At 38.2% G+C, this 23,913-nt stretch overlaps 1 protein-coding gene across 1 annotated transcript in view; it reads left to right on the plus strand.

Annotated features, from left to right (window-relative positions):
• dlgap1b (discs, large (Drosophila) homolog-associated protein 1b) overlaps positions 1-22,875 on the plus strand; it is a gene marked incomplete at its 3' end in the record, with an annotated part of 65,935 nt that extends 43,060 nt beyond the window's left edge. Inside the window, 3 exon segments of the mRNA XM_014013356.1 lie at positions 13,033-14,164; positions 15,969-16,183; positions 22,698-22,875. Coding sequence (XP_013868810.1) covers positions 13,097-14,164; positions 15,969-16,183; positions 22,698-22,875 — 1,461 coding nt within the window.
• Positions 22,876-23,913: the final 1,038 nt, after the last annotated feature.

The raw sequence follows: 23,913 nt of genomic DNA on the forward strand, positions 1-23,913 counted from the left end.
AATATAAAATGTGTGTGTGTGTATATGTTGTGCTGCAAGCATTTGGCCCCCTTCACAAAACACTTCAAGCTTGTCCTGAGATGCCTTCAGGTTGTTTTGGTGTCATTTCTGAAAGGACTGAGGCAGCTCGGAGGCTCGGGGTTGTAACAGTTGTAGCAGTCAACATATGAAATGGTAAGCTGAGTTTGTGGCTCGGAGTTGTGACGTATTGATGTGTATGTGAGCTGCCAGCAGCAGGATTTGGAATTGGAAATGTCTGACATACATTTTCCACATYGACACAGCTGAGTTAAACTCCACACTTAAAAGTTGGTATTCTTTACCATCCTATGTGTAAGTATTACAAAATGGAAACTTGTTTTTGAAAGTTTTTTCTTTTAAAAATGAAAAATTGTCATGTCTCATTCACAAAAGTATTATGAGTCTTTTGATTGGGTTCAGAAATCATATAGCTATCTGCATCGTGTTTTCTTAATAATAACTCAGACGAGTACGGAGATGGATCTAAATCTAGTGGACAGACTGTAAAAAATAGCACACACCTGCAGTTATGAGGTCTTACAACTAAGGCCACATTTCATGATAATTACCAAACCATGACAGTCAAGTAGACTCTCTGCAGACAACTAGAAAATCCATCAAGAAACCATTGCAGAAAAACAGGTGGTTGTGTCTTACACAAGGAAATTCTCATTTTGCTTGTCTTCTAAAAGAGACAATAAAAATAGAAGTGTTTTGTAAAAGGCTTCAAATAGCTGTACTGAGTAGAACATGCAGTTAAAGTGAAAATGACACCACTGTAGTTTGCCTGCTTCTCCATGTAAAAATGCCCACAAAGTTATTACAAATTACACAATACCTGATGCATAAGACATGTCTCCTCTCTGCTGTCTTTTCCTGTCTTAGACCTGGTGTTAAATCTCAGGACACAAGGTTAAATAATGTCCCAGGTCCAAAAATGCATCAGTTGGAAAGATGAAGCTTGTGATGAGAGATAGTTTAGCGGATGAGGATGTCTTGTAAAAAAATAAATAATTAAAAATAAAAATCTACATGCACTTTTATTGAGAAGTAAATATGTAAGTGGCCATTAGCACTGCAATGTCGTCATCTTATCTGACAGAGTTAATGCAGTGCATGGCAGGCTGTAACTAAACAGAATAAATGAAGCAGCTGTGCCACTGGTCATATTTAATTGATGGTGTTTTAAAATGACAGCTGTAAAGTTGTCTCATTTGTTTAATGCCTGTTGCCTCAAGTCCTTTTTCTTAGCTCGCTCATCAGGTGGGAGGAACAAAGACATGAAAGGGAGAGGATGTACAAACACAGAAATTAGAAATAGGCTGAAAGAGGAGCCCCTCTTTTTTAAATACTAAAACTGCCAAATCACACCCTGGTTACACAAAAGACCAGCTCTGCCATTTCCATAATTATAAGGAGCACTGTCCTTATAAAAAAGCTCACTATTCATTGAGAATAAGTTGAAATTTTCTCAAAATTTATAGCAAATACTTTGGTTTTTCACCAAATTTACCATATTTGCAGAGGAAAAACACTAAGACAAATGTTTTTCTTAATTCAGAACTTTTTAAGAGGGACTCTGTGTACTTTATAAACAAAATAAAAACATTTTACCTGTTGTAGATAGCTCTTTGGTTTGAGGAAAATGGGTGTGGCCAAGGACTAAGTGGTTTGCTGGTGTTTTAAAATACTTTCAAGCACAAAACTTTCATAGAAATACTATGTATTTTTTTTTTGCACGGACTTTTATGGTTTTGTTTTGTGCAAATAGTAGGACAAGCAGCAGCTAGCTGTAGTATTTCTAGTACAGCTTGGGTCACTCAAGAATATTGTATTTTTGTGGACCTAACCATGTAATCCAAAACTGACTGAAGGAACAACAGTATGCAAATTCTTCACACCAGTTTTGCTTCTTTAAAATGTAATTTTTTATTGCAAGAAGTGGTTATAATACAGGATTAATTTGGATGAATAATACTTAATAAATAAACAAACAAATACATGAATAAATAAGTAAATAAATAAATAAATAAATTCACAAAAATTGCAATTTTATACCAATTCAGCAACTGTGGGTCGACTTGTCACTGATAGGATACTTTATCTTCATCTCAAGAGGGACTCCATCTCTTAACTCTTGTTTGCAAGCCAACCATAAACTCTAAGGCCAAACATGTCTGCCAAAAAACTGGATTTAAAGCAAACACAGCTGCCTGTTGGAGAGTGTATCATGGCTTTAGTTCAGGGCATCATTGAAGACTATTTGAAAATAAGTTATGCTCCTTTCCAACAGACTCTAAAGCCATTGAGCTGAGGATCAGAGCGGAGTTGGTGACATAGATTGTGTCACAGGTCTCCTGCTGAACTGCGACACTCCCCAGTTTAACCTTAAGAAAAATGATGTTAACTCATTGAAGCTGCAGTGTTAGTTTACAACATCAAGCTGCTTTCTGGAGTGTGTTTATGGAGATTAAGAAGCAAACGAGTGTGTAATTAGGGGMTATCAGATGAGGTAAATCTTGGCCAGTGGGAGGAAAGGCATGGTGATGTCGGTAATCAGAGGAGAATGCGACACCCAGAGGTTAGAAGCTGAGCAATGATCGCTACTGAATGACCAAATAATGGATAACAGCTGTAGGTGAGACAAACACAAAATGTTTTATGGAAGAAATTACTGGCCATGCAAATGTATATTGGAATATAACTGTTTTTGCATTGACTCCAAGGTATTCGTTTTTACTTTCAGATWAACAATATACACACAGAAAGAGAATCTTATAAAATCACCGCACAAGTGACACATTTATTCTGCTGGGGACTCTTAATGAAAGATTTTGTATGAAAAGAAAACGTTGATAAACACTCATCGGCATAAGTAGGTCGCTGTTTCTAAGACGGCGTTGGTACTGAGTTGTGGGACAATTAAGCGTTGCAGAATCAGTTTTGACATTTCTAATCTCATGCACATTTTAGGTGCCATACAAGCTAACATGATGCTTTCAGTAAAGATTGTAATTTATTTTTAAGCTTTCATATTAAAGAGGTCTTTTGATCATAAGCTCTGGGCAATACTTACTTGAAATACGTTATTCAAACATCCCCAGTTCATTAATTCATAATAACACAGTCTCTGAGTTTGATTAATTTCTTTATTTCTATCTTTTAAAGTCTAATTTTGAGATGAGATCTCTTCAGTAAAACTGAGACCCTGACTTCACTTCTGAATGCCAAGGATAGCATTTAATAAGCAGGAAGTTAATGTTTGTTAATTTAGTGTGTGTCACCTAAGTAYAGCAGTAAATTGGAGGCTGTTATCTGTCTGTACCTGAGCAAATCATGAAATGAGAAGCTAATTTAACTTGGACTATGAGCAGCAGATTTCCCAGTTCATTTGGTGGCTCATAAAGCRCTCATCAACAAATCACCTTTAACACACTTGGTGTTTTGTTTCAAGTTTAAAGACTGGCTGGAAGAACTGCTAAATTATTTGCGCCCACAATGGTCACCCAGTTTAATAGCTTGATTATTTAGGAGGAATGTTTTGAACATTGTGTAAAATATGACATTTAACTTAAAAAACCTGCAGATGTTTTTTTTCCTCCAGAATAGACCATTAAACATAAACCTTTTACTGAGGAAGAAAAGAACGGAACATTCTGTTTGTTTCTAAGTAAAGACCGTTCAATCAGAAATGACCCTGAAGAATCACTKATTTGTGTTATGGCAGAATCTTATTTCCAGCTTGTGCAAAAAGATTTTTCTATACAGAAATATTTTTAAAATTGTGATTGGTTGCCAAATGTTTACACCAAAAATGACAGTTTTTTTTTCAGAACATTTGCTTTTTTATGCAGCCAGATATACTAAATAATACTAAATAATGCTAAATAATAAACAAAGAAAATGTATGCTCAAGTATCTCGGGGTCTTGTTCACAAATGAGGGAAGAATGGAGCAGGAGATCGACAGGCGGATTGGTGCTGTGTTTGCGGGGATGCGGGCGCTGTACCGGTCTGTCGTGGTGAAGCAAGAGTTGAGCGAGAAGGCAAAGCTCTCGGTTTACCAGTCAGTCTACGTTCCTACCCTCATCTATGGYCACAAGCTTTGTGTAGTGACAGAAAGAATGAGRTCGCAGATACAAGCGGCCGAAATGAGTTTCCTTCGCAGGGTGTCTGGACTCTCCCTTAGAGATRGGGTGAGAAGCTCGGTCATCCAGGAGGGACYCAGAGTAGAGCCGCTGCTCCTCCACGTTGAGAGGAGCCAGTTGAGATGGCTCGGGCATCTGGTTAGGATGTCTCCTGGACGCCTCCCTGGTCAGGTGTTCCAGGCACGTCCCACTGGGAGGAGGCCCAGAGGAAGACCCAGAACATGTTGGAGGGACTATGTCTCTCAGCTGGCCTGGGAACACCTTGGGATTCCCCCGGACGAGCTGGCCCAAGTGGCTGGGGAGAGAAGTCTGGGTCTCACTGCTTAGGCTGCTGCCCCCGCGACCCGATCAGAAGAAATGGATGGATGGATGGATGGATGGAGAAAATGATAACACAAAATACGGCATTAATAAAACAGCTGTAGCTGGATGAACATTCGTCAATGATCTTATTTGAGATATATAAATTGTTTTTCTCTGTTATCTCTTTTATTTAATATCAATAGTAGAAATGACAGACATAATGTTAAAATGAAAAAACAAATTTATTGGACGGAACTACATTTATATGGAAAGAAAAATCAACCCTCCATTTGTCATTGCAGAACATCTTGTCTAACAGGATGTTCAGTATAAACTAAGCTTAAGCGAGTGACAAAATCTGCATTGCCTTTCACAAAGAAAGGAGAAAAATAGAAAATTYAATTCAAGTTTTCAGTCAAATTGGGTCAAAACCCTATTTATCTCGTTTAAAGACAGTAAGTTATTTAAATTGACAAAATTCCTACAAATAAACCCAAATTGTGAGCAAATATACACAAATTTTCATCTAAGAACACAGATGATTAATGATGAAAGAATCCAGTTTCATATCTTATATTTTAATTGAAGACCTCTKTTCTGAAGTCTGAGCTTAGCAATAGGACCTTAGTCTTGAATTTTGGATAGAATATAGCTAAATGTGATAATTTGTAAGACAAAATGCTCAGTCTGTTGACATTACCCTTTAAACTTTAATTTAATTGCAAATTTGCATGTCACCAGATTCCAATAAGCATTGTTCACCTACTAATATTCCAATACTCTGCTCATGCAGTATGCTTGGATTTTGGATAAAATCTTCCCAATGTGCACACAAGTTGAGCTGGAATGACTCATGCTAGCCTCTGTGTATGTTAGCATGTTCATTTTGTGCTTGTAGAGTTGAGTTTGGATTTGCAACTGCTTGCCRCGTGTCTGTGCATGTCGCAGCAGATACGTGTCCACCAAGACTCATGCGAGAAGACACATAGTTAGACCCCTCTCACCCCCTTCCTCCTTGCTCAGTTGAATCTCCCTCCCAGACCYGTCAAACGTCTGTTGATGCGTCCTTGATGTGACATGCCACGCACGGTGTAGAAGAGACATCAAGTTTGTTCCCATCTTTACACGGAAGTATCTCCCATTATCAGTGTGTGACTTCTGCCCTCACAAGTTAAGCGCATCGCCTTGCAGAGTAGATGTATCAAAACAACTTATATCCATTCTTGTTTCCTCACTTGAAGTTTCAGTAGTTTTTGCAGTCATTTCTTTTTCTGTTTTCATTACAGTTACAACAAATGCAAATCTTAATTGGTGTTGGGCCATACCAGCATGCTATTAATATAATATTTAATCTTTATTCTGCAACCAAAGTCTAATTAACATGAATAAATTCTATAGCAGGACACATTTATTAGGAATTTAGACTGCATTAGCTAAAAGCATAATAACACATTAGCTGTGTGCACTTATGGTTGGCTCTGTTTCCTGGCATGTAATTAACTGACACTGTGTTCACCTCGGGCATTGTTTGATATGGATGCTGCCTGACACTGGCAAGTGACTATACTGTGCATACTGTATAGCCAAAAAGCATGCACGTGACATGATTTTACTGCAGTGAATGCAAGTTTGTATTTTTTTCTAAACTGGTAGAGAGTGAATAAAGAGCAATAGATCGCTCATGGAGGAAGCAGAAAATGTACACAGTTTGCGTAATAGATTGCATTTGTACATATTCAGACACCAAATAATAATTGGGGTGAAAAGGAAGCTAAGCTGCAAGRCAAAGATCCCTGTTTATCTGTCACTTCCTAAATCCACACTTGGTCACYATGAGTAGTGACCAGTTAAATAAGATTGTGAAAACAGGCGGTAAAAAGTTGTTTGTTTTTTCCTTCAGATATGGGCAGTGGCAATGGATGGATGGATGTTCAGTCTCTCTGCATGTCTGGAAATAGTAGTTTTAACAAAGTGGCATCCTTATTGTGTGCTACAAGTGCATGATGGCAGCTGAAATGCCACAAATAGGAACATGATGCAAGCCGAACGCTGACGTTAYCAGCATTAGCAACATTTTCACATGTGGGGGTCATGGCTGCGGTTGATGAATGCGGGAGCAGCGGGTTGTGTATCTCCTGCACAGAGATGCTCAAATACACACAAACAGACTCCATTTTTTCATTTTACTCAATACTTCCATATAGTCTGGAGTTTTGTGCCCTACATTTCATGATACTTAAGAGAGAATAAAACTGTGACTACTCTGTGTAAGCACAGAGAGGAAAAGTTTATATCCAAACACAGGCAGATGCTGTTTACCTGGTGCTTCATGAGCCTGTTTGTTGACAGGATCAGAACAGCTTTATGAATGTTTTGCCTCATTTTTAAAGAAGCTGTGATGTGCAAAGTTTCCCTAATCATTCATAGGAAACACAATGAGAAAAATACAATCTTCTATGAAAGTTTTAGACCATCTATTATTTTCTTACCAAAGACCCATACTTTTGTATTTGTTTAGGTGGTCTTGATCATCAGTTCATCTGGCTTTAAGAAAGTCTTTTAAAGTTTTCTGTTTAGTCCTTGTTCATGGCCATGACAGCATACWGTTCAAAGACAAAGTGGACAAGTAGAGATGAAAGATGTTTTAGGACTTATTAAAACTACAGCAAGTGACAGACAATAAAATCTGAAAATGTGTTAATTAAAAATAAACAAATCCAGAAAATGCATAACACAGGAACTGAGAGAAACATCATCCTTCAGCTGATCACCTGTTTCAGCCAAAATCTCTCTGAGAATCAATTTGTTCGTATTAAAATAAAAATTTTATGTCCTTCAGTTTTCTTATGTACCTTTTAAAAAAAATTGACTAAAAATTTGGAACAAATAGTGTTTTTGTGACAGACAACTGRTTACTCAGCTCTGATCCTCACTGGCCAGAAATCCTATTTTTTAATTCTTTAGAGTATTCTACAATATTATTTTAATGAATAAAAGTTAAAAAGTATTTTTGTAAATAATCAGAAGGTTTTTTTTCCGTAATGCTGATTCTTTTTCAATTTTCCTGCCTGCCCTGTGAATACACGAAGGTATAAAACACTTGAAATGCTGACTTGTGCTGCTGTTTGTGCATTTGATCCCAAAGCTTTTGGTACGAACAAGTTCTCATTAACTGGGGTAAAAAAGATTGTCTTTCAGAAGAAATCCATTTTGTTTCTATGGTGATGCTGTCCTACCTCTTCCAATTTCCTTGACTGCTTTTATGGATGGCTTTATTGAATGTTATTATGAAAAAAGAAATCAAGAAGGAAAATAGTCATTTCTCATATTCTGCAATATCAAGGTTGGTGGAAATAGATTGGTTTGAAAGGCTTAAGGTGACCTTTTATTYATATGGCATTATTATCCTCTAAAATGGCTTTTGGGCAACATCTATAATCAGTTAGTCCTCRTGTGTTTGTCTCTCTTGTTGCTTTTTATCCCATTTTGTTTTGACCTACAACTGAAAAAAATAAAAGAAATTGAAACCATAAAAAAATCAACCTTAAAACACAGGAGGGAAAAACAACAGTGATGATGAATAGATTTAATTTAGTCTACTACGTAGAATTTCATCAMAAATAGACTCGCTTATGTTGTATGTAGAAAATGTTTTGTGAAGCTGAGGCTGGCAAAGAGAATTATTCTTGGATATGACAGCACTCTTAAATAATTATCAGGAGCTAGCTGTAGGGATGTCCCTATCAGATACTCAGTATCGGTATCGGTGGCAGATATGGCCATTTTTTGAAAATCAGGTAGAATCGGATTTAATCCTGTGATTGGGCTGATCCAGTTTTCACGACAGTTTTCAGCATCATCATTGTTTAGAACTGCTGTTAAGAAGTCAAGACGCACACAAGTGTGCAAACATGTCCACAGTGTGGGAACACTTTTCAATGGAAAACGATGATGCTGAAACTGCCTCTTGCGAAATCTGCAAACTGGATGTTTGTCGTGGTGGGAACAGCAGGGCGCGGTTTAATACAACCAACCTTGTCACTTGGAAAGAAATAAAGCTATCGGATCGCTATCGGATCAGTATCGGAATCATTAAAAAAATCTGATTGTATCGGGAGCCAAAAATTCTGGATCGGGACACCCCTAGCTAGCTGGTGAGCTGACTAAACATTTATTTTGAAACTCAACATCTAACCTTGAAGATTTTTTGTCTTTTACCTTATTCTCCCCCTACAGGATGCAATATATAATCAAATGTGAGTTAACTGCTCCAAGAGACCACATCACCRCCATTATAAAAGTAACTTTTGTTGTTTTTATCTGACTGTAAATGTAACCTTTAAAATGAAAAGCAGAAATCTGAGCTGCCATCCTTCTCCTTGATTTCTGCTGTATGCCCATGATGGATGCAACCTTAAACCGTACAAAAGCAATCTCGCTGGAGTCATGGCCTTTTGTTATGGAGTCAAAGCCAAGTGTCAGAGCTGCTCACTTTAATCTGTTTTTCCTTTTAAAGATCAAGAGATTCCTGAATGAATACATTCATCATGAAAAATTGAAGTAATATATTTTTGGCACTAAAAATCTTCATGTATATATCTGTAATTCTGGTATATTTTTATGACCAAAATACCCTTTTGGGACCTAATTGATAAAAATGTTATCTTCTTGTTGCATCTTGGTGCATACTTTTTTTTTTGCTCTTTTTCCTTGTTAAAGTTCTTCAGGTAAACAGCAAGAGTCTCTGTGACAACACAATGCTTTCCCTCGACTTAATGCCTTTGTTAATTTGTTTACCTTGCTCAAATAGACCTCATCACTGGAGGAATTTGTCTCTAGGATGTGTTGAGTTGCTCCTGAGCCGTAACTCCACATATCCACTCCATTTCTCAGAAAGGGCCCTGACAGTCAGCCTAATTATAATTTGGTCGTTAGTCGTGACAAAGGAGCTGTTTTATAGAAACCAGGAACATCAATTCATCCATGAAGGCTTGTAGTCACAAAGTGCAACAATCGCAGTTGGCAGAAATCGGTTATTTTAGCATTAAATTATTCAGAATTGTTAAAAAAGAGACTGTAAATACTTGTCTGTCTTATTATGTAGAATGTATTGAGAAAATATTCAACCTGATATTTCATTTACTGCTTTGAATACAGTCTGCAGAGACTGTTTAAGTATGCCATGATAGAGTAAAATGTTTTTGTATTAAAACTCTATTTGAAGGTAAATATGTTGTAATCATGAGACGTGACATCAGTTTGGCCTGAGATCTGTGGATAATGACATGATGTGAAAGGCATCCCACAGACCATAATTAATTGTGGTGTTTCATTGACGTTGCTGAGCTTTTATACAAGTAGCTCAGAATTTCTCAACAAATGTTTTTGGATATCTGGTCAGTGCTTGCTCACCACTTTAACTCATCCATTTTGGAAAAATGATTTATGCTTATTGCAGTGCATAATTTATTTATATATTTAAAAAAGTCATTTCCCCCCAAATTTCATAGGGTAAAAAGAGAGAACTTCATGTCTTGGACATTTTAAATTTTTGAGTTAATTAAAAACCACTGTGACGAATCTGGTTTTCAGGTGCTCACATCAAAGTAAACAGCTTTTTTTATCTTTTGCTTGAGTGCAATCCAATAAATAAGCATGCCACAAAACTATGCTGCATGTGCGTCTTTGAGTAAACATTCTCATCCATGTATTCATTCTTTACAGTCAAATCATCCATTAGCCTGTCCATAAAAATATTTCTTGGATCAAAAATAACTTTATTTGACATAAAAACTGGAGGTAAAGTGTGATTCCTCTTTACTCTTCCATGAAAACACTGAAACACACACTTGTGTTGATGAGTATCATCTACAATCGCCATATAAAATGAATTTMTTTATGTTTTCAACTTCTGAAGGGAGATTGATCAAGGCGATTTTTCTTGGGAATTTTAAAGGCCTGAGCGACTTTATATAATCCTGGACTTCCTTACAGTTTAATAGCAGTGTAAACATGCCACTTGCGGTCCTTACTGCAGGCCTCTACTGTATTTTGTCAGCAAGGAGAAGCAGGAACAGCCCTCTCGCACTATTGATTCCTCTGCTTCCTTTAAAGATTCGGTGAAATAAGTAAATGTTACTTTGCATTTTAACGCCACATTTGTTTACTTGCCTTAGGGAGTCTCTAAGTTCAAGGTGAAGTAAAGAACAATAAAGATGGATTGAACCCCTCTAGGACTGTGTAATTGTTTATAGGGTGTAAGATGAAAGGATAAAGAAACACTCTGGACTCCGTTTATCATATCTGAATCAAAGAAGAAAAGTGCATTGTTGACTCAGTGCAGGGAATAAAGGGCTTTCTAGGTCTGACCAGATTCTTTGCATTTTTTTCAGGGATAGTTTCAAATTCAGTAAATAAAAAGTTTGCATAACCTAACTTTTTTCTTTCATGACATGAAATAAAAGTTTGTAATCACTTGAGGTTTGTTGAGTTTGTATAGCTGTAATCACATTTAACACAAATTCCATGGATATTCTGTTGGCATTAAGAGGCCTATTACTGTATATAGCTTTTGGAAGATAAGGAACTGCAGCATTAAAAAAGTTTGTGGCACTTCAATTAACTCCTAGCATTTAATGTGAAAATAAATTCCCTCTTAAGTCCAATATAATGTAAAGCCAATATACTGTATATGCATATATTTCTAAGCTGTGAAAGACAAAGGGCTAATGAGCAACTTCTGTGGAAAGATGAACTAAAACTAAAACCTCACTCCATTACTGAGGCTGAAATAGTTTATTCTTCAAAGAGGCCTGTCCAGTTTTTGAAGTGCTGTAAGGTGAAATCTAACCAGACAGGTTGCGACACAAATGGGTCAGTCAGCTGTGATGGTCATAATGCACGACCACAGCTTTATGTGCGTTTGTAACAGTAAGCCATGCCTGACAGTTGCAATWAAACCAAAACCTGTTGAAAAAGCTAGCAGCATCTAAATTCAGCATGCAGCCTGTCAGGTGCTCTGTATGCGTGTGCCCGTGTGTGTTTTTGTTTGTTTGTTGTGTGTGTGTGTGTGTGTGTGTGTTCCCAGGAAGATAGTCCACATGACCCAACTTCAGCTTTTCAGCTTTAGTGTAGTGCTGTAGACAGCTGTGCCACAAACTCATGGCTGTAGATCACCGCGAGGACCTTTTATTTAGGTCACATTGTGTGCTTCAGCAACCAACAGAAGGGATCTCTGTCTAATACGATGAATACCTTTTTAGCTGGACTCAGCTCAGCAAAAACTCAGCAAGGAATGCGTGTCCTAGTGATGTATTTGTATGGCTGTATTACAGGTGGGGTGGACTGTAACCACTATGTTTTCCTTTTTTTTTTCTTTTCTTGCTTTTACAATGAAACAGAAGCTTAATATATTAGCTTAGTTCTCTTTCCCGAAWGATTTAATCCTCTGCTCTGGTATTAACAATGAAATTGTATGAATCACTTCCCATTTTTTTCAATTAATCCAGCACCGGTTTATAGTTCAAGAAAATAATAAATGCAACTCACTTTATATTCATGCACACAAGTAGATCTTGTGTTTGACCTATACTCTGTCCTCTAATTGTTAAAAACAAAGTTGACATGCTACTCTGGCTGACATGTTGTTTTCTCCCTGTTGCCCTCCAATATTTAATTTATTTATCTTTTAGCTTGAGTTTAAGTTATGTTGTGAATTGTGGTAATGAGTTGTACGCTGAGGCTCAACCACATTGTTGTCGTTGTGTTACACTGTGCTCCTTTTTTTTGTCCTGTTACCTTCACCTTCAGTCCATTGGAAACAGTGTGGGTCCAGCAGCTAGCCAGCCCCAGCCTCAGATGATTAAGGGAAGCAGTTTAAAGGCGCTGATGGATGCAGTTGTTTTTGTGACACCGTGTGAGAGGGAGGTCATTTATTCCGACTGCCTTTTCTCCCGAAGCTATGTGGGAGGTTTACTGGTCGGGTACTTTCCTTCCAGAAAAACGAAAGGCATAGACTGAAAGTGTACAATCATGCTGTCATCATTTATTGCATTTGTAGGTAGGAAGGGATGTGCATGTGTGMACATTAAGCAGATGTACAGTAAGTCTACATCCCATCCCCAGTTTCTTATAAATTTTTAGAGCTACTGGGGTGCCTAGTTTTACGGTACACATGAATAAATACAGGGCACACTTTGTCTCTCTCTGTGCTTGATCCCTTGTCACTTTTATATTGTATTCTTCCAGACCAAACACTAAAATGTGAGGAAGCTTGAGGACAGATATGCTTGTCAGGGGCATCGTAGCATGTGGCATCTATATTTAGGGATTTCACTTCTAAAGTTTTGAAAGACAGAAATAAAGGACTGAAAACAGAAGGAAAAGTTTCAGCCTTCATCAAGATTTCTCATCCATGAAAGAGTGTCAAAATAAGCCTTTTTCAGATTGATGCAAAATGCGATGTAGTATGTTTTATGAGTGCAATCTTAAGCTGTTTAAAAAGKTTTTTTTTTCTGTTTCTCCCTCTTTGTTTAATGTCACGGCTGTGTGTTTTCTTGTAGAGCCAGATTGGGGTCCTGTGCAGACTTTCAGCTGCGACAGTTGGACGTGCGAGCTGTCTCGCCCATGATGACCATGAAAGGCCTGTCCAGCAGCCGCAGTCACCAGACTGTGACCTGCGACCCCTCCTACGACTCCATGACTCTGGGACACTCGGATCGCCGGTCCTACTTTCTCAAYCAGGGGGAGACTCATCCCGCTGACCACCCTTGCTACTCCCAGCGGAATRCCTTTCAGCCCGAGTGCAGTGCCTATCCCGATCTGACCAGCTGCACCTTCCCTCGGAGACATTACAGCTCTCACCACGAGCTGAAGGAAGAGTGCGGTGCTGTGGTGCCTTACACTGGGCCAGCAGGGAGCTGTAAGGGGACCGCAGGAACCAACAACAATCGCGTCCCGTCCAACTTGCTGGAACAGTTTGAGACACAAGCGCCATTGCGACGTGAAGGCTACCACACGCTGCAGTACAAGCATACTGCAGTGGAGCACCAACGCAGTGACAGCCCTGGTCGAATCCGCCACCTTGTCCACTCTGTGCAGAAGCTTTTCACCAAGTCCCACTCTCTAGAGGGGCCCTCGGGGTCTGGAGGTGGAGGAGGGAGTGGGAAGATGAATGGCAGCAAATCAAGTACTGACGATCCTCCCTCATGCTCCGGCACCCTAAAGCACAGCAAGCGCAGCAAGAGCAAAGACCGCTCCAAGTCAGAACCCAAGATGCGCACCGCCATATCAGGATACTGGAGCTCAGACGACACGCTCGACCGAGAGGTGTGTCTCTACCATCACCAACAGGGGGGCAGCGGTGGAACCATGCCCTCCGGGGTCATGACCATTGGACGGCACCCGGACAAGTCCCAGTCGCAATACTTCATGGAGTCGTACAACACGATCAGTGCCCAGTCGTTGAAGACGTCGCGCAGCAACAAYGACGTGAAGTGCTCTACGTGCTCCGGCGGCAGCAGTGGAACTCTGCCGCTGATGGGTCCACTTGATGGGCAAGTTCAGCTAAAGAAGAGCTCGTGGTCCTCTACTCTGACCGTAAGCAGAGCGAGGGAGGTCTACCAAAAGGCCTCTGTCAACTTAGATAAAGCTCTTGTCAAAGCCGAGCAGGGACGCACTTGCCATTTCCTACAGGTAGGATGGTTGCCACAGCCCCACTTCTAACATATTGTGTATCAAACYAGTTGCTGTTTCATTCATCCATTTATTTTGTTTGTTTTGGGCTTGAATGTGCATGTACAGCATGTCTGTGTGAGTTAGACAGACTGATCGGACACGCTATGCCCCGAAAACCCATCCTGTCATTCCCTTGATCACTGGTCTTGTGTTTTTTTTTCTCTTTTGTATATTTTCATAAATTTTGTTCCTTAAATCATTCCATGACATCYGCTCTTTTGTGTCCATGTGCATTGAAATGTCAGTATATACACACATGTTTTAATGCCTTGACATCTGGAATTTGCAGTATATTAAAAGTCACAGGAGGATAAAAGTATTTACCTTTTTTTTTTTTACCAGAAAATCAATTCAATAACCTTCTGTTACATAATCCAGCAAGTTCAGTTCATCCTACTGTCTTTATTTTTACAGTACAATGTATAGAAAAGAAGATTTAAAACACAAATTTAATCTGTGTTTGAATGGCACGCTGTCACATTGAACTACATTTGCCCAGCTGTCAGGACTGGGTGGTCATAGCAGCAGCAGCATGACTGATCGTGCGTACGTCTTGGTCACAGTCAGTCAGTATGGTGCCACTGTGAGATCAGAGTAAGTTCAGCTGACATAAACTGAGGAAAACATTAAAAAAGGTGCTCCATTTCCCTTAACCCTGTCGTCACACACTCCAGCAACACAGAGACACATGCATTCTGACACATCAGCACATTGGGTCACGCATATTCRTTTCTATTTTCAGAAAGAAACAAAAAATACATATTTTTTCCATTTCCATAAGTTTCCTCAGACTGAGGTGAGGTAAAACTATAAGCCTGGAGAAACAAAAAGACAAAGCAGAAAGAATAGACAGGCATATCACGTGTGAGTGAGCACACTATTGACAAAAAGGGAGCAATAAAAGGCAATAGACAAAAGCATGGATTAAAATGAACAAGAGCAGAATATAAAAAGCAGAGAAATTTCTGTATGACCGTGAACTTTAACAACTTAAAAATCTGAGTCAGTCAGTCAATAAAGGGGTTTGTCAGTGCACTATAGCACTTCTTCCAGAGTTACAGTATCTTTCATTTGTTACATTTTACTTTAAGAAGCAATTGGAAAGTTGCATTTCTTTTGACTATGTTGTAAACTTTGTCCTTACCAAGATGCAAACAGAGTCTGAAGTTGCTGTTGACAATAAGGTCAGCTTGGTTTCCTACCTAAGCAGCAGTCCATTGAAAATTTCCCTTTTGCACTTTTTCCCACTCAGAAACCTCATCTCATTTCTTTCTCTTCAGAGTTGGTGCCCTAACAGCCACTCACACTGGGACTGCAGTGGCTCTCCTGAACAAAACCCCCTTTGTTTTTTTGTCCCTCTCTCTCTTCACGTTTGCTGTCTTTGACTCCCTCTCTCTTTTAGATTAGGGTTCGGAGATGGCTATGCCTTCTTTTATTCTTCCCTTCATTAGAGAGTGTGAAAAGCCAGGAGAGCAGACACAGGCCAGGTTACTGCAAAATTTGTCACAATGCTTAATTCCCCTAGATTTGATATGCAGGACTTRTCACAGGACAAACTGAAGAAGACCATTGGAACTGTCAGGCTAATGGTACGATCAGGTCCTCGCGCTGATGCTGTAACTAATATTGCTGAATGTTTTTAAGTAAGCCTTATGCACAGATTTGCATAGAGTTTATTTGACTTTGTTGTAGTCATACTCGGATCTGTTGAAGCTTCCAAGTGTAAACAAGTTTTTAAACTAATCTCGTCTCTTCTCTGCAGGTGCCTCAGGATGATTGGAGTGGTTTCTCTCCATTGGGGAAGGATGACGAGATCCCGTGCCGGAGAATGCGCAGCGGCAGCTACATCAAGGCAATGGCTGAGGAAGACAGCGGCGACTCAGACTGCAGTCCCAAACCCTCGCCCAAAGTGCAGGCACGACGAGCCAGCTACCTGAAGGCCACACAGCCGTCTCTCACCGAGATGACTACACTCAAGTGAGTGTGTGCTGAGAGGGAAGCCTTTTTAAGTGATTCACTCAGATTTCGGGGGATTTTTTTCCCTCTAGAACAGGGGTCTGCAACCTGTGGCTCTGGGGCCACATGTGGCTCTTTGGTCCCTCTGCAGTGGCTATTTAAGGAATTTAAAGAATATATATATTTTTTGTTTTTATACCCACAACACAAATCAATTTGAATGCAAATATACAAGCAATACTACTAATACGAAAAGTAAAACATATTAGCTCATGTTAGCCTGTTGTTTACTTAAATATTCCATTTTTTTCTATGATCTTTCTCTCAAATCCATCAGAGTTACCTTTAAATAATTTGAAGACTACATAATAATAAGAATTGGGGGGAAAAATACCTGAATAATTCAGTTGTATTAGTTTTTATGAAATTCGATATAAACTATTATGGTATTTTTCTTGTTTACATAAATACGTTTTTTCATTTGTCCTGATGTGTATAATAATAATAATAATAATAATAATATTTTTTTAGTTTTATTATGTCACCTCCACTGACCGTAAAGGTTCCCGAAAAGGCCTGCGGACCACCAGTTGATGATCACAGTTGTAGCTTATTTTGTGGCTCTGAACACATTTAATTAATATCTACGTTTACATGGACATAAGTAATCGGATTAAACGGCCATTCGGAATAAAAATACGTCATGTAAACACCCCATTCGGATTATTCTGACCCCATTCAGCTCGATCCGAATGAATTTGTAATCGAAATGAGAGAGGTGGTTTATGCCGATTGATAATCCAAACAGCGTGCATGTAAACACTTAATCTGATCATCTTATTCTGATTGTGGAAAACTGACCTGACTGCGCATGTCTGCTGACTTTCATCCAGCGGTTTCTGCTCTTTCATGRAGGGAGGGACAGCAGCGCTGTAGTGTCCAGCAGCACAGAACTTTTCCTCCTGTTTTCTCATTTAATAAAGACKGAAGACACACAGCCTGCGCTGCTTCGCAAAAAAAAARRAAAAAAAGTCAGCGCATCACCTGCGCCTCAACCAGGGAGTGCAGTAACGTCTCAACCATTATTAAAACCTGTCACAGGTCCATTCTGAGCTCAGAAGCTGTTTATTTATCTTCATGACGAAAGTATAACTTTTTTCTGGGGTTTTTGTTTAGGGAAAGTTAACAACTGTGCATATCAGTGCTTCTATTCTGAATAAAAGCCTGCATGTAAACACTGCATGTAGKTGCATGTAAACACTCGTCATGATCGGATTGTGCCCATGTGTATTTAATCCGACTACATTTCAATCCAATCAAAGAACTGTAAACATAGCTAGTGAGACAAGGAGCAGAAATGGCTCTTTTGATTGAAAATGTTGCAGACCCCTGCTCTAGACAAAGTGACATTTTGTAGTATGTTTATGCAACAGTTCTTGTGCATCTGCCATCCAGCTACTCATTTTATTCAGTACAGTTGTGTGTGTCTATGATGTTCCTGTAGGTCTGTACATATATACTGTTTGAGGTTTAGTTGTAATGACGTCATGTCAAACAGCTCAGTGAAAAAAAAAAGCAGGAGACAAAAGAAAAAAGTCAATGAGAAAGTCAACAAACTAAAATAGAAACCGTTACTATATGGTTTATATTTGCAGCTTATTTACCTAATCACCTTTGGATCATACTACTTGGTCTTTTTAGTTTTTCAGTCTAACACATTGAACAAAAAATTAAAATCATTAAACATATAGATGTAAATTTCTTCTGAAATTCACTGTACATTGAGAACATTATCAAACATTTTCTCTTGCTCAAAGTAGTAGTATAAAGAAGTGATATATTACTGGACCATTTTATTATTGTTTGTTGGCCTGTAAGACATTTGGTTTCACAGCTTGAATTCATAAAAKCTCATAGGTCCCCATTTCTGTTTTTGTTAAGAAGCTGACTTCAGCTTACAGTTTGACTTCTTTGTGAATAAGTGGAAATTTTGAAGTGTAGTAATAATAGTAGTTACAAAGCAATAGCTTTTCATCAGCAACATTTTGACCAAATATATGCAATTCTTTGTGTCTWTTATAATATAGTTTATGTTTAAATAGATGGAAAAAAATTCAGTCATTTAACTTAGCTGCCAACCCATCAGTGTAGCATCTAAAACAGCACGTGAAACAGGACAAAACTGGCAATTTTCATCAATTCATAACAAAATGTTGATAAAATTTCATAAAATTTTAAAAGGTTATTCACCACAGTCCAAAAAACAGAATGTTTGTACTTTAAGGTAAAGAGAGAATGTTTTCATACAGTGCATATTAAAACACTCATCACACAATGTGCCAGCTTTTGTCAAAGCAGGAGGCTTGTATCAGTGAAAAGTGCAGTTTGACCTGGCACCAGAATATAATCAGCTCTAAATGACTGTTCTGTAAGGCTGATCACCAAGTGGTAAATTCCCTCCACAGCCTAAGCAGGCATGAACTGCTGAGTTAAAACATTTTGTGTACAAATAGAAATTAAAATGCCTGCTGTAGACCCTAAACGAAAATAAAGATTCATCATGAGTTGGCTGAAAATGATAACATTGAGTACATTCATTGAATAATCTAAATACTGTCTCTTGATCTTGGTTATTCTATAGTGACAAAGCATACATCAGGTACTTTGATAAGTCCACAGTAAGAGTTACGAAATTAATGAGGGAAAATATTTCTWATCTTTAGGAGAAAARGTTGCTTTAGTCACTTTGCTGCTAACATTTGCACGATGACTAACGTTGAGTGGAGACAAAAATCTGTTACAGGAGTGCACCATCTGATATTTCTGAAGCAGTAAAAACCGTTTTTCTACATTAACAAAAGTATTGTTATTAATTTAGCATTGAATCTGTCACTCATTCTAAATGGAAACATTTTACATAATAACTCATTCAAACAGCAAAAAATAAAAAAAAATAAAAATAAAAAACTACATTATCATATCTATGTGAGGGGGAAAACACAAGTGTATGCCCAGTCATTGTTACTGTTAGCACAAACACAAGTGCACAATCTTATATAAGAACATGCGGCACAGCTTGGGGCCCACTAATGACTTTAGTGAGTCCCGGGGAACGCCATCATCATTTGATAGAACCCAGTGAAACAAACCAAACTGCAGCGCTGCACATTGGAGATAGAGAATGAGTCGGGAGCTGCTGACAACTTGTTTTCATACTGTTTTTGAAAAGCGGGCTCACGTCTGTTGCRCTCCACAGTGATTAAATAATCAGTTTTCTTGTTGCATATGTTTCAGAACACAGTCTGTGACCATTTTGTCCTCGTCTAACCTGGAACTGCCTCTGAAATGTTGTGCAGTTTATTTACTCTCCTCCAGTAGAACAAACAATAGTGTTTTATTAAAGTATTTCTTTTTATCCAACACATGATACACAGATACCAAGGATTTGAATCACTTTGACAATTTCTGGCGCTATAAAACAGCTCAAACAAAACAGAATTGTTTTTCTTTTTGCCAATGTTTAATTTACCCCCTACCTGTAGTAGATTTCATCATGTTTGTTTCCAGTCTCACTAAGAAGACGTAACTTTCCTTTCCTCCTTCAACTCACTAAATTAGGGTTTTATGTAAAACCTAAAGGATGATGAAAGACAGAGTGAGACGGGAAAAGCAGAAGAAATAAAGAATTGAAACAAGAACAGACCAAAAGGAATGATAAAGATGATTTGGAAGAAGATTATTTGCRATCAAGAGAATTCTATTAATAGAAAGCAACGGCTTTGAACCACATTATTTTTTTAATGATAGCAGAGAAAGATCTTCTGTAAAGTCATTAGTTCCAACAGATAAACCTTAAAGGTAGCGTCTTGCTGAGCGTTGACTGTTAGGGACTAATTGGAGACACAAAAATACAAGGAAACTTGCAAATTTTCACAATCACACCAAATGTCATGTTTGTTGGAATTAAACATTGATGTCTTTGTAAAAAAAATGTGGAAAAATATGATGAATGCAGATTCCAATAAATGATTGTGCATCACCCCCACTGACATGAAATCTGTGATTGGTATAAATGATTCGCAGCTACTGTATCTCTGAGTTTGTCAGAGTTTGAGTTTGAATGAAGTTCATTTTACTTTCATTTTACCAATCTAAGAATTGGCAGCCTGACATATTTCAAGTCACTTAAACCCACAGTGGTACGCTAGGACCAAGTGTTGAAAAACAAAGTCAATCTAAAAATGCTAAAATGACAGTTATTTCAGTCACCTCTTGGTGCTGGCTCTAAGAGCGAGTTAATCCAATTTTCATGCTAAATGCTTTTGTGTGCAGTGTATTCACAAGCCTCAAAGTAAAACAAGCTTGTCAAGGACAAGTAGAGTGTGTTATTTGAAAGACAAATGTCGAGTTAAGAACATAAAAATAATTTGTGCATACATGTCTCTTGTATTATGTGCTCACACATTTAACTATAAAAAGTCTTGATCAGTTGTGTGGAGATAAACAATAAGTGAATGTCTTCATTTATGAAGCTTTTATTTTAAATTTGTTAAACTGATAAAGAACAAAAAACTTTGATTTTTTTAAAATAAATGAACAGTTCAAGCATATTTTTTCCTTTTGATAAATCCAGCTACTAATATTTTTAAATAAATGATTATGAATGTGCTTTTTAAACTAAACTAAAAAAATCAGAAATTGTCTAAACAGACTTGCAGAGGTCCTAAATGAGCTTTGTGAGAGAATCTAAGGAAACAAAGCTTGAATGAAGTTCATTTAAATTATAATCCAAATGTTTTTAAAAATGCTGGTTAAATTCTGTCTTTTCTGGGTCAAAGCTCATTTTAACTTGCCAGAGATAAAATGGAAAACTGTTAGGTTGATATACAAATCATAATTTGAACATTTATTGGGGAACCACAGATGCCACCTTCTCCATACTAAAAAGGAGAGGGACCATCGAGCCAGTTATTTGCACACAGCTCAAAAACCTGCATTTCTGATGGTATGGGGGTGCATTAATGCCTCTGACATGAGCATCTGGACATCTAGAAAGAAACCATAAATGCAGAGTTTTCRGACTTTAGAACAAAATATGCTCCCATCTAGACAATATGTTTTTCTTCCTTTAAACAGTTATGTTTACTATGATTTGTTGTTTATAAAATATAGGTTTATGGAATTTGCAATTCATTGCATTCTATTTCTATCAAAATTTTACACAAAATCCAACTTTTTAGGATTGGAGTTGTATGCATTAAAAGCACAGCAATAACACATCCTGTTGTAAAATTCTAATTTTAAAAGACTGAACTGATAAACAATCTGAGTTGAATTAAATGGATATAAGTTTGAGAACTAATAGCTGCCGATTCGACACCCTTATTCCGATCTTAATAGCGCATCCCTCCGGTGCACCTTTATCTTCCGATGTTCCATCCAGGGATGACTAATCTGGTTTGCTTTGCTGTGGCAACCGAGCTCTATTTTAAGAAGGAAATGCATAATTAAAGAGATCTGACCTGGAGGCAGAGAGCAGGAGCTGCACATCACAACTCTATGTGATGTTCTTACATCTTTGTGTATGAAAACAAGAGGCCAAATTATTAGAAAAAAATCCACATTTGGTCCTTACTGTTAATTTAAGAATCTAATTTTTGCCCTGCATTGAGTTCCTTCATTTTACTTTGTTTTTCATAAGTTGGCTTGGTTGGCTGCCATATACATCCAGATGCGAACAAGTCATATTTAGTTTAATTAACCCCGATTATTGACTTCCACCCAGTTTTTGTGCAACCTAAACAGCCACAGTCCTTCGCACTTATTCAAACATGTGGGTGCACATAGGTGAGAAGCATGCTGAGCAATCAGGCTGCAGCTAATGAGACACCTACAGTATTTATCTTCTGTAGAGAGATGATACACCTACACTACCATCACTAATATGCACCTTCGTATATATTAATTTATGTACTGTACTAGGTATATGTACATTGTTATATATCACGAGTATAGTGGTTTTTTGTTGTTTTTCTTTTACTTATCTTTCTTTATTCTATCTCATCCTGTCCTGTTTTGAGCTGCTTTAATGTGGAAATTTCCCCACTGTGGGATCAATAAAGTCTTATCTTGTCTTATCTTATCTTATCTTATCTTATCTTATACTGTACGTGTCAATCTGTAAGCCTTTTTTGTGTCTGTTTTTTTTTTTTACAAAATTCTATAAATTAAGAGCTTTCTATAGGCACACATACTCTGCCTTATCTTTCCTGATAGGAATGCAAGTGTTCTCAAARTTGAGTTAAGTGTTTTAGAAAGTGCTTATGAGGTAGTTCAAGGAGACTGAAACCTCTCCAAGTGTTTCTCTGTAGCTTGTTGATTAGATAAGTGACTCCTTACATTTAGGTTTAAAATATGCTAAAAAGCACATTTTAAACATTTCATTCTTTCTTTACCTGTAATACTATTTTTTATCAAATATTTTATTGTTTTTTTTTTTTATCTACCCATCCTTTTTCCCCTTCTCTTGCGGCAGAATTTCCACAGAGCACTCACCCAAGCTGCAGATCCGAAGTCACAGCTATCTGCGGGCGGTGAGCGAGGTTTCCATCAATAGGAGCCTGGACAGCTTGGACCCGGCAGGGCTGCTGGCCTCGCCTAAATTCCGCTCCCGAAACGAGAGCTACATGAGAGCTATGAGCACCATCAGCCAGGTTAGTGGATATCTCGGGGCCCATGGCTCTGTGTTGTTGGCCTCTACACTGAGGAGCTATGTTTGGCGAGGCCGTGCAGTGGGAAGAAAATCACATTTGTAGCTTAAATCAACAATCAGGTCACCATTCTGCAGAGACAGAAAATTATGCGAACCCCTAGTCTCCTAATTAGTGTATATGTCTGTTTGCTAGATTCTGGAGCTCAGATGATGTGTTGATATTCAGATTGGCTAATTAAAGCAGGAGCACATGCACAATCCCTCCAGTCTCCTCCTTTACCTTGGCTTGCACTTTCTGTCTTAACATCCATCCATCAATTTTCTTTACCTGTTTTTCTTCTCGGGTCGTCGGGGAGCTGGTGCCTATTTTCAGCAGTCACTGGTTGCAAGTCCATTACAAGACTACATGGAGACAATTAAGATCTGTCTCACATAAATTTGTGAAGTAAAAATTAAAGCTTTAAGTGTCCTCCTCAGTTTGGCCCGAGAAATTAGACTGTTTTTTTTTTTTTTTTGATCCGATGTGTCTTTCTGTTTTTGCCATTAAAAAAGCTGGCACGGTCGCAGCTTCTTATTGCTGCGGTAGCTGTAAAATGTGGACATTTGGGATTTTGCTCACTGCTTCATGCTCTGCCATGTTTGGAGTGACAGGGAGGCTAAACGTACCTTTTTGCCTGGGGGTGCTTTAGATGTGTACTCCCATTCAAACCCGGGGGGCAACACTTTGCTTCACCATCTGAGTGATGGACCTCTGAGACTTCCCTTCAAGTTTTGTCAGAGACCAAGCCTAACAGGAGAATGTCACAGAGGACCTGGCATTTATATATTAAAAAAATAAATGTGTTGCAATTCTGTAAATCATCCTCACCTTTTTGCGCAGTGTGTGAAAAAACATTAGAAATTTGAGGTCCACAAACGTTTCTGACTTAAGGCTCTATAATTTTACGCCCACACTTATTAACTGTACAGTCTCTACATCAACAAAAACTCTAACTACACAAGCTTTGGTCTCATTCCACTTTCTGTTTTAAATTCTTCA

This window comes from Austrofundulus limnaeus, unplaced genomic scaffold (genome assembly GCF_001266775.1).
Source record: "Austrofundulus limnaeus strain Quisiro unplaced genomic scaffold, Austrofundulus_limnaeus-1.0 Scaffold100, whole genome shotgun sequence".
Taxonomy (NCBI): domain Eukaryota; kingdom Metazoa; phylum Chordata; class Actinopteri; order Cyprinodontiformes; family Rivulidae; genus Austrofundulus; species Austrofundulus limnaeus.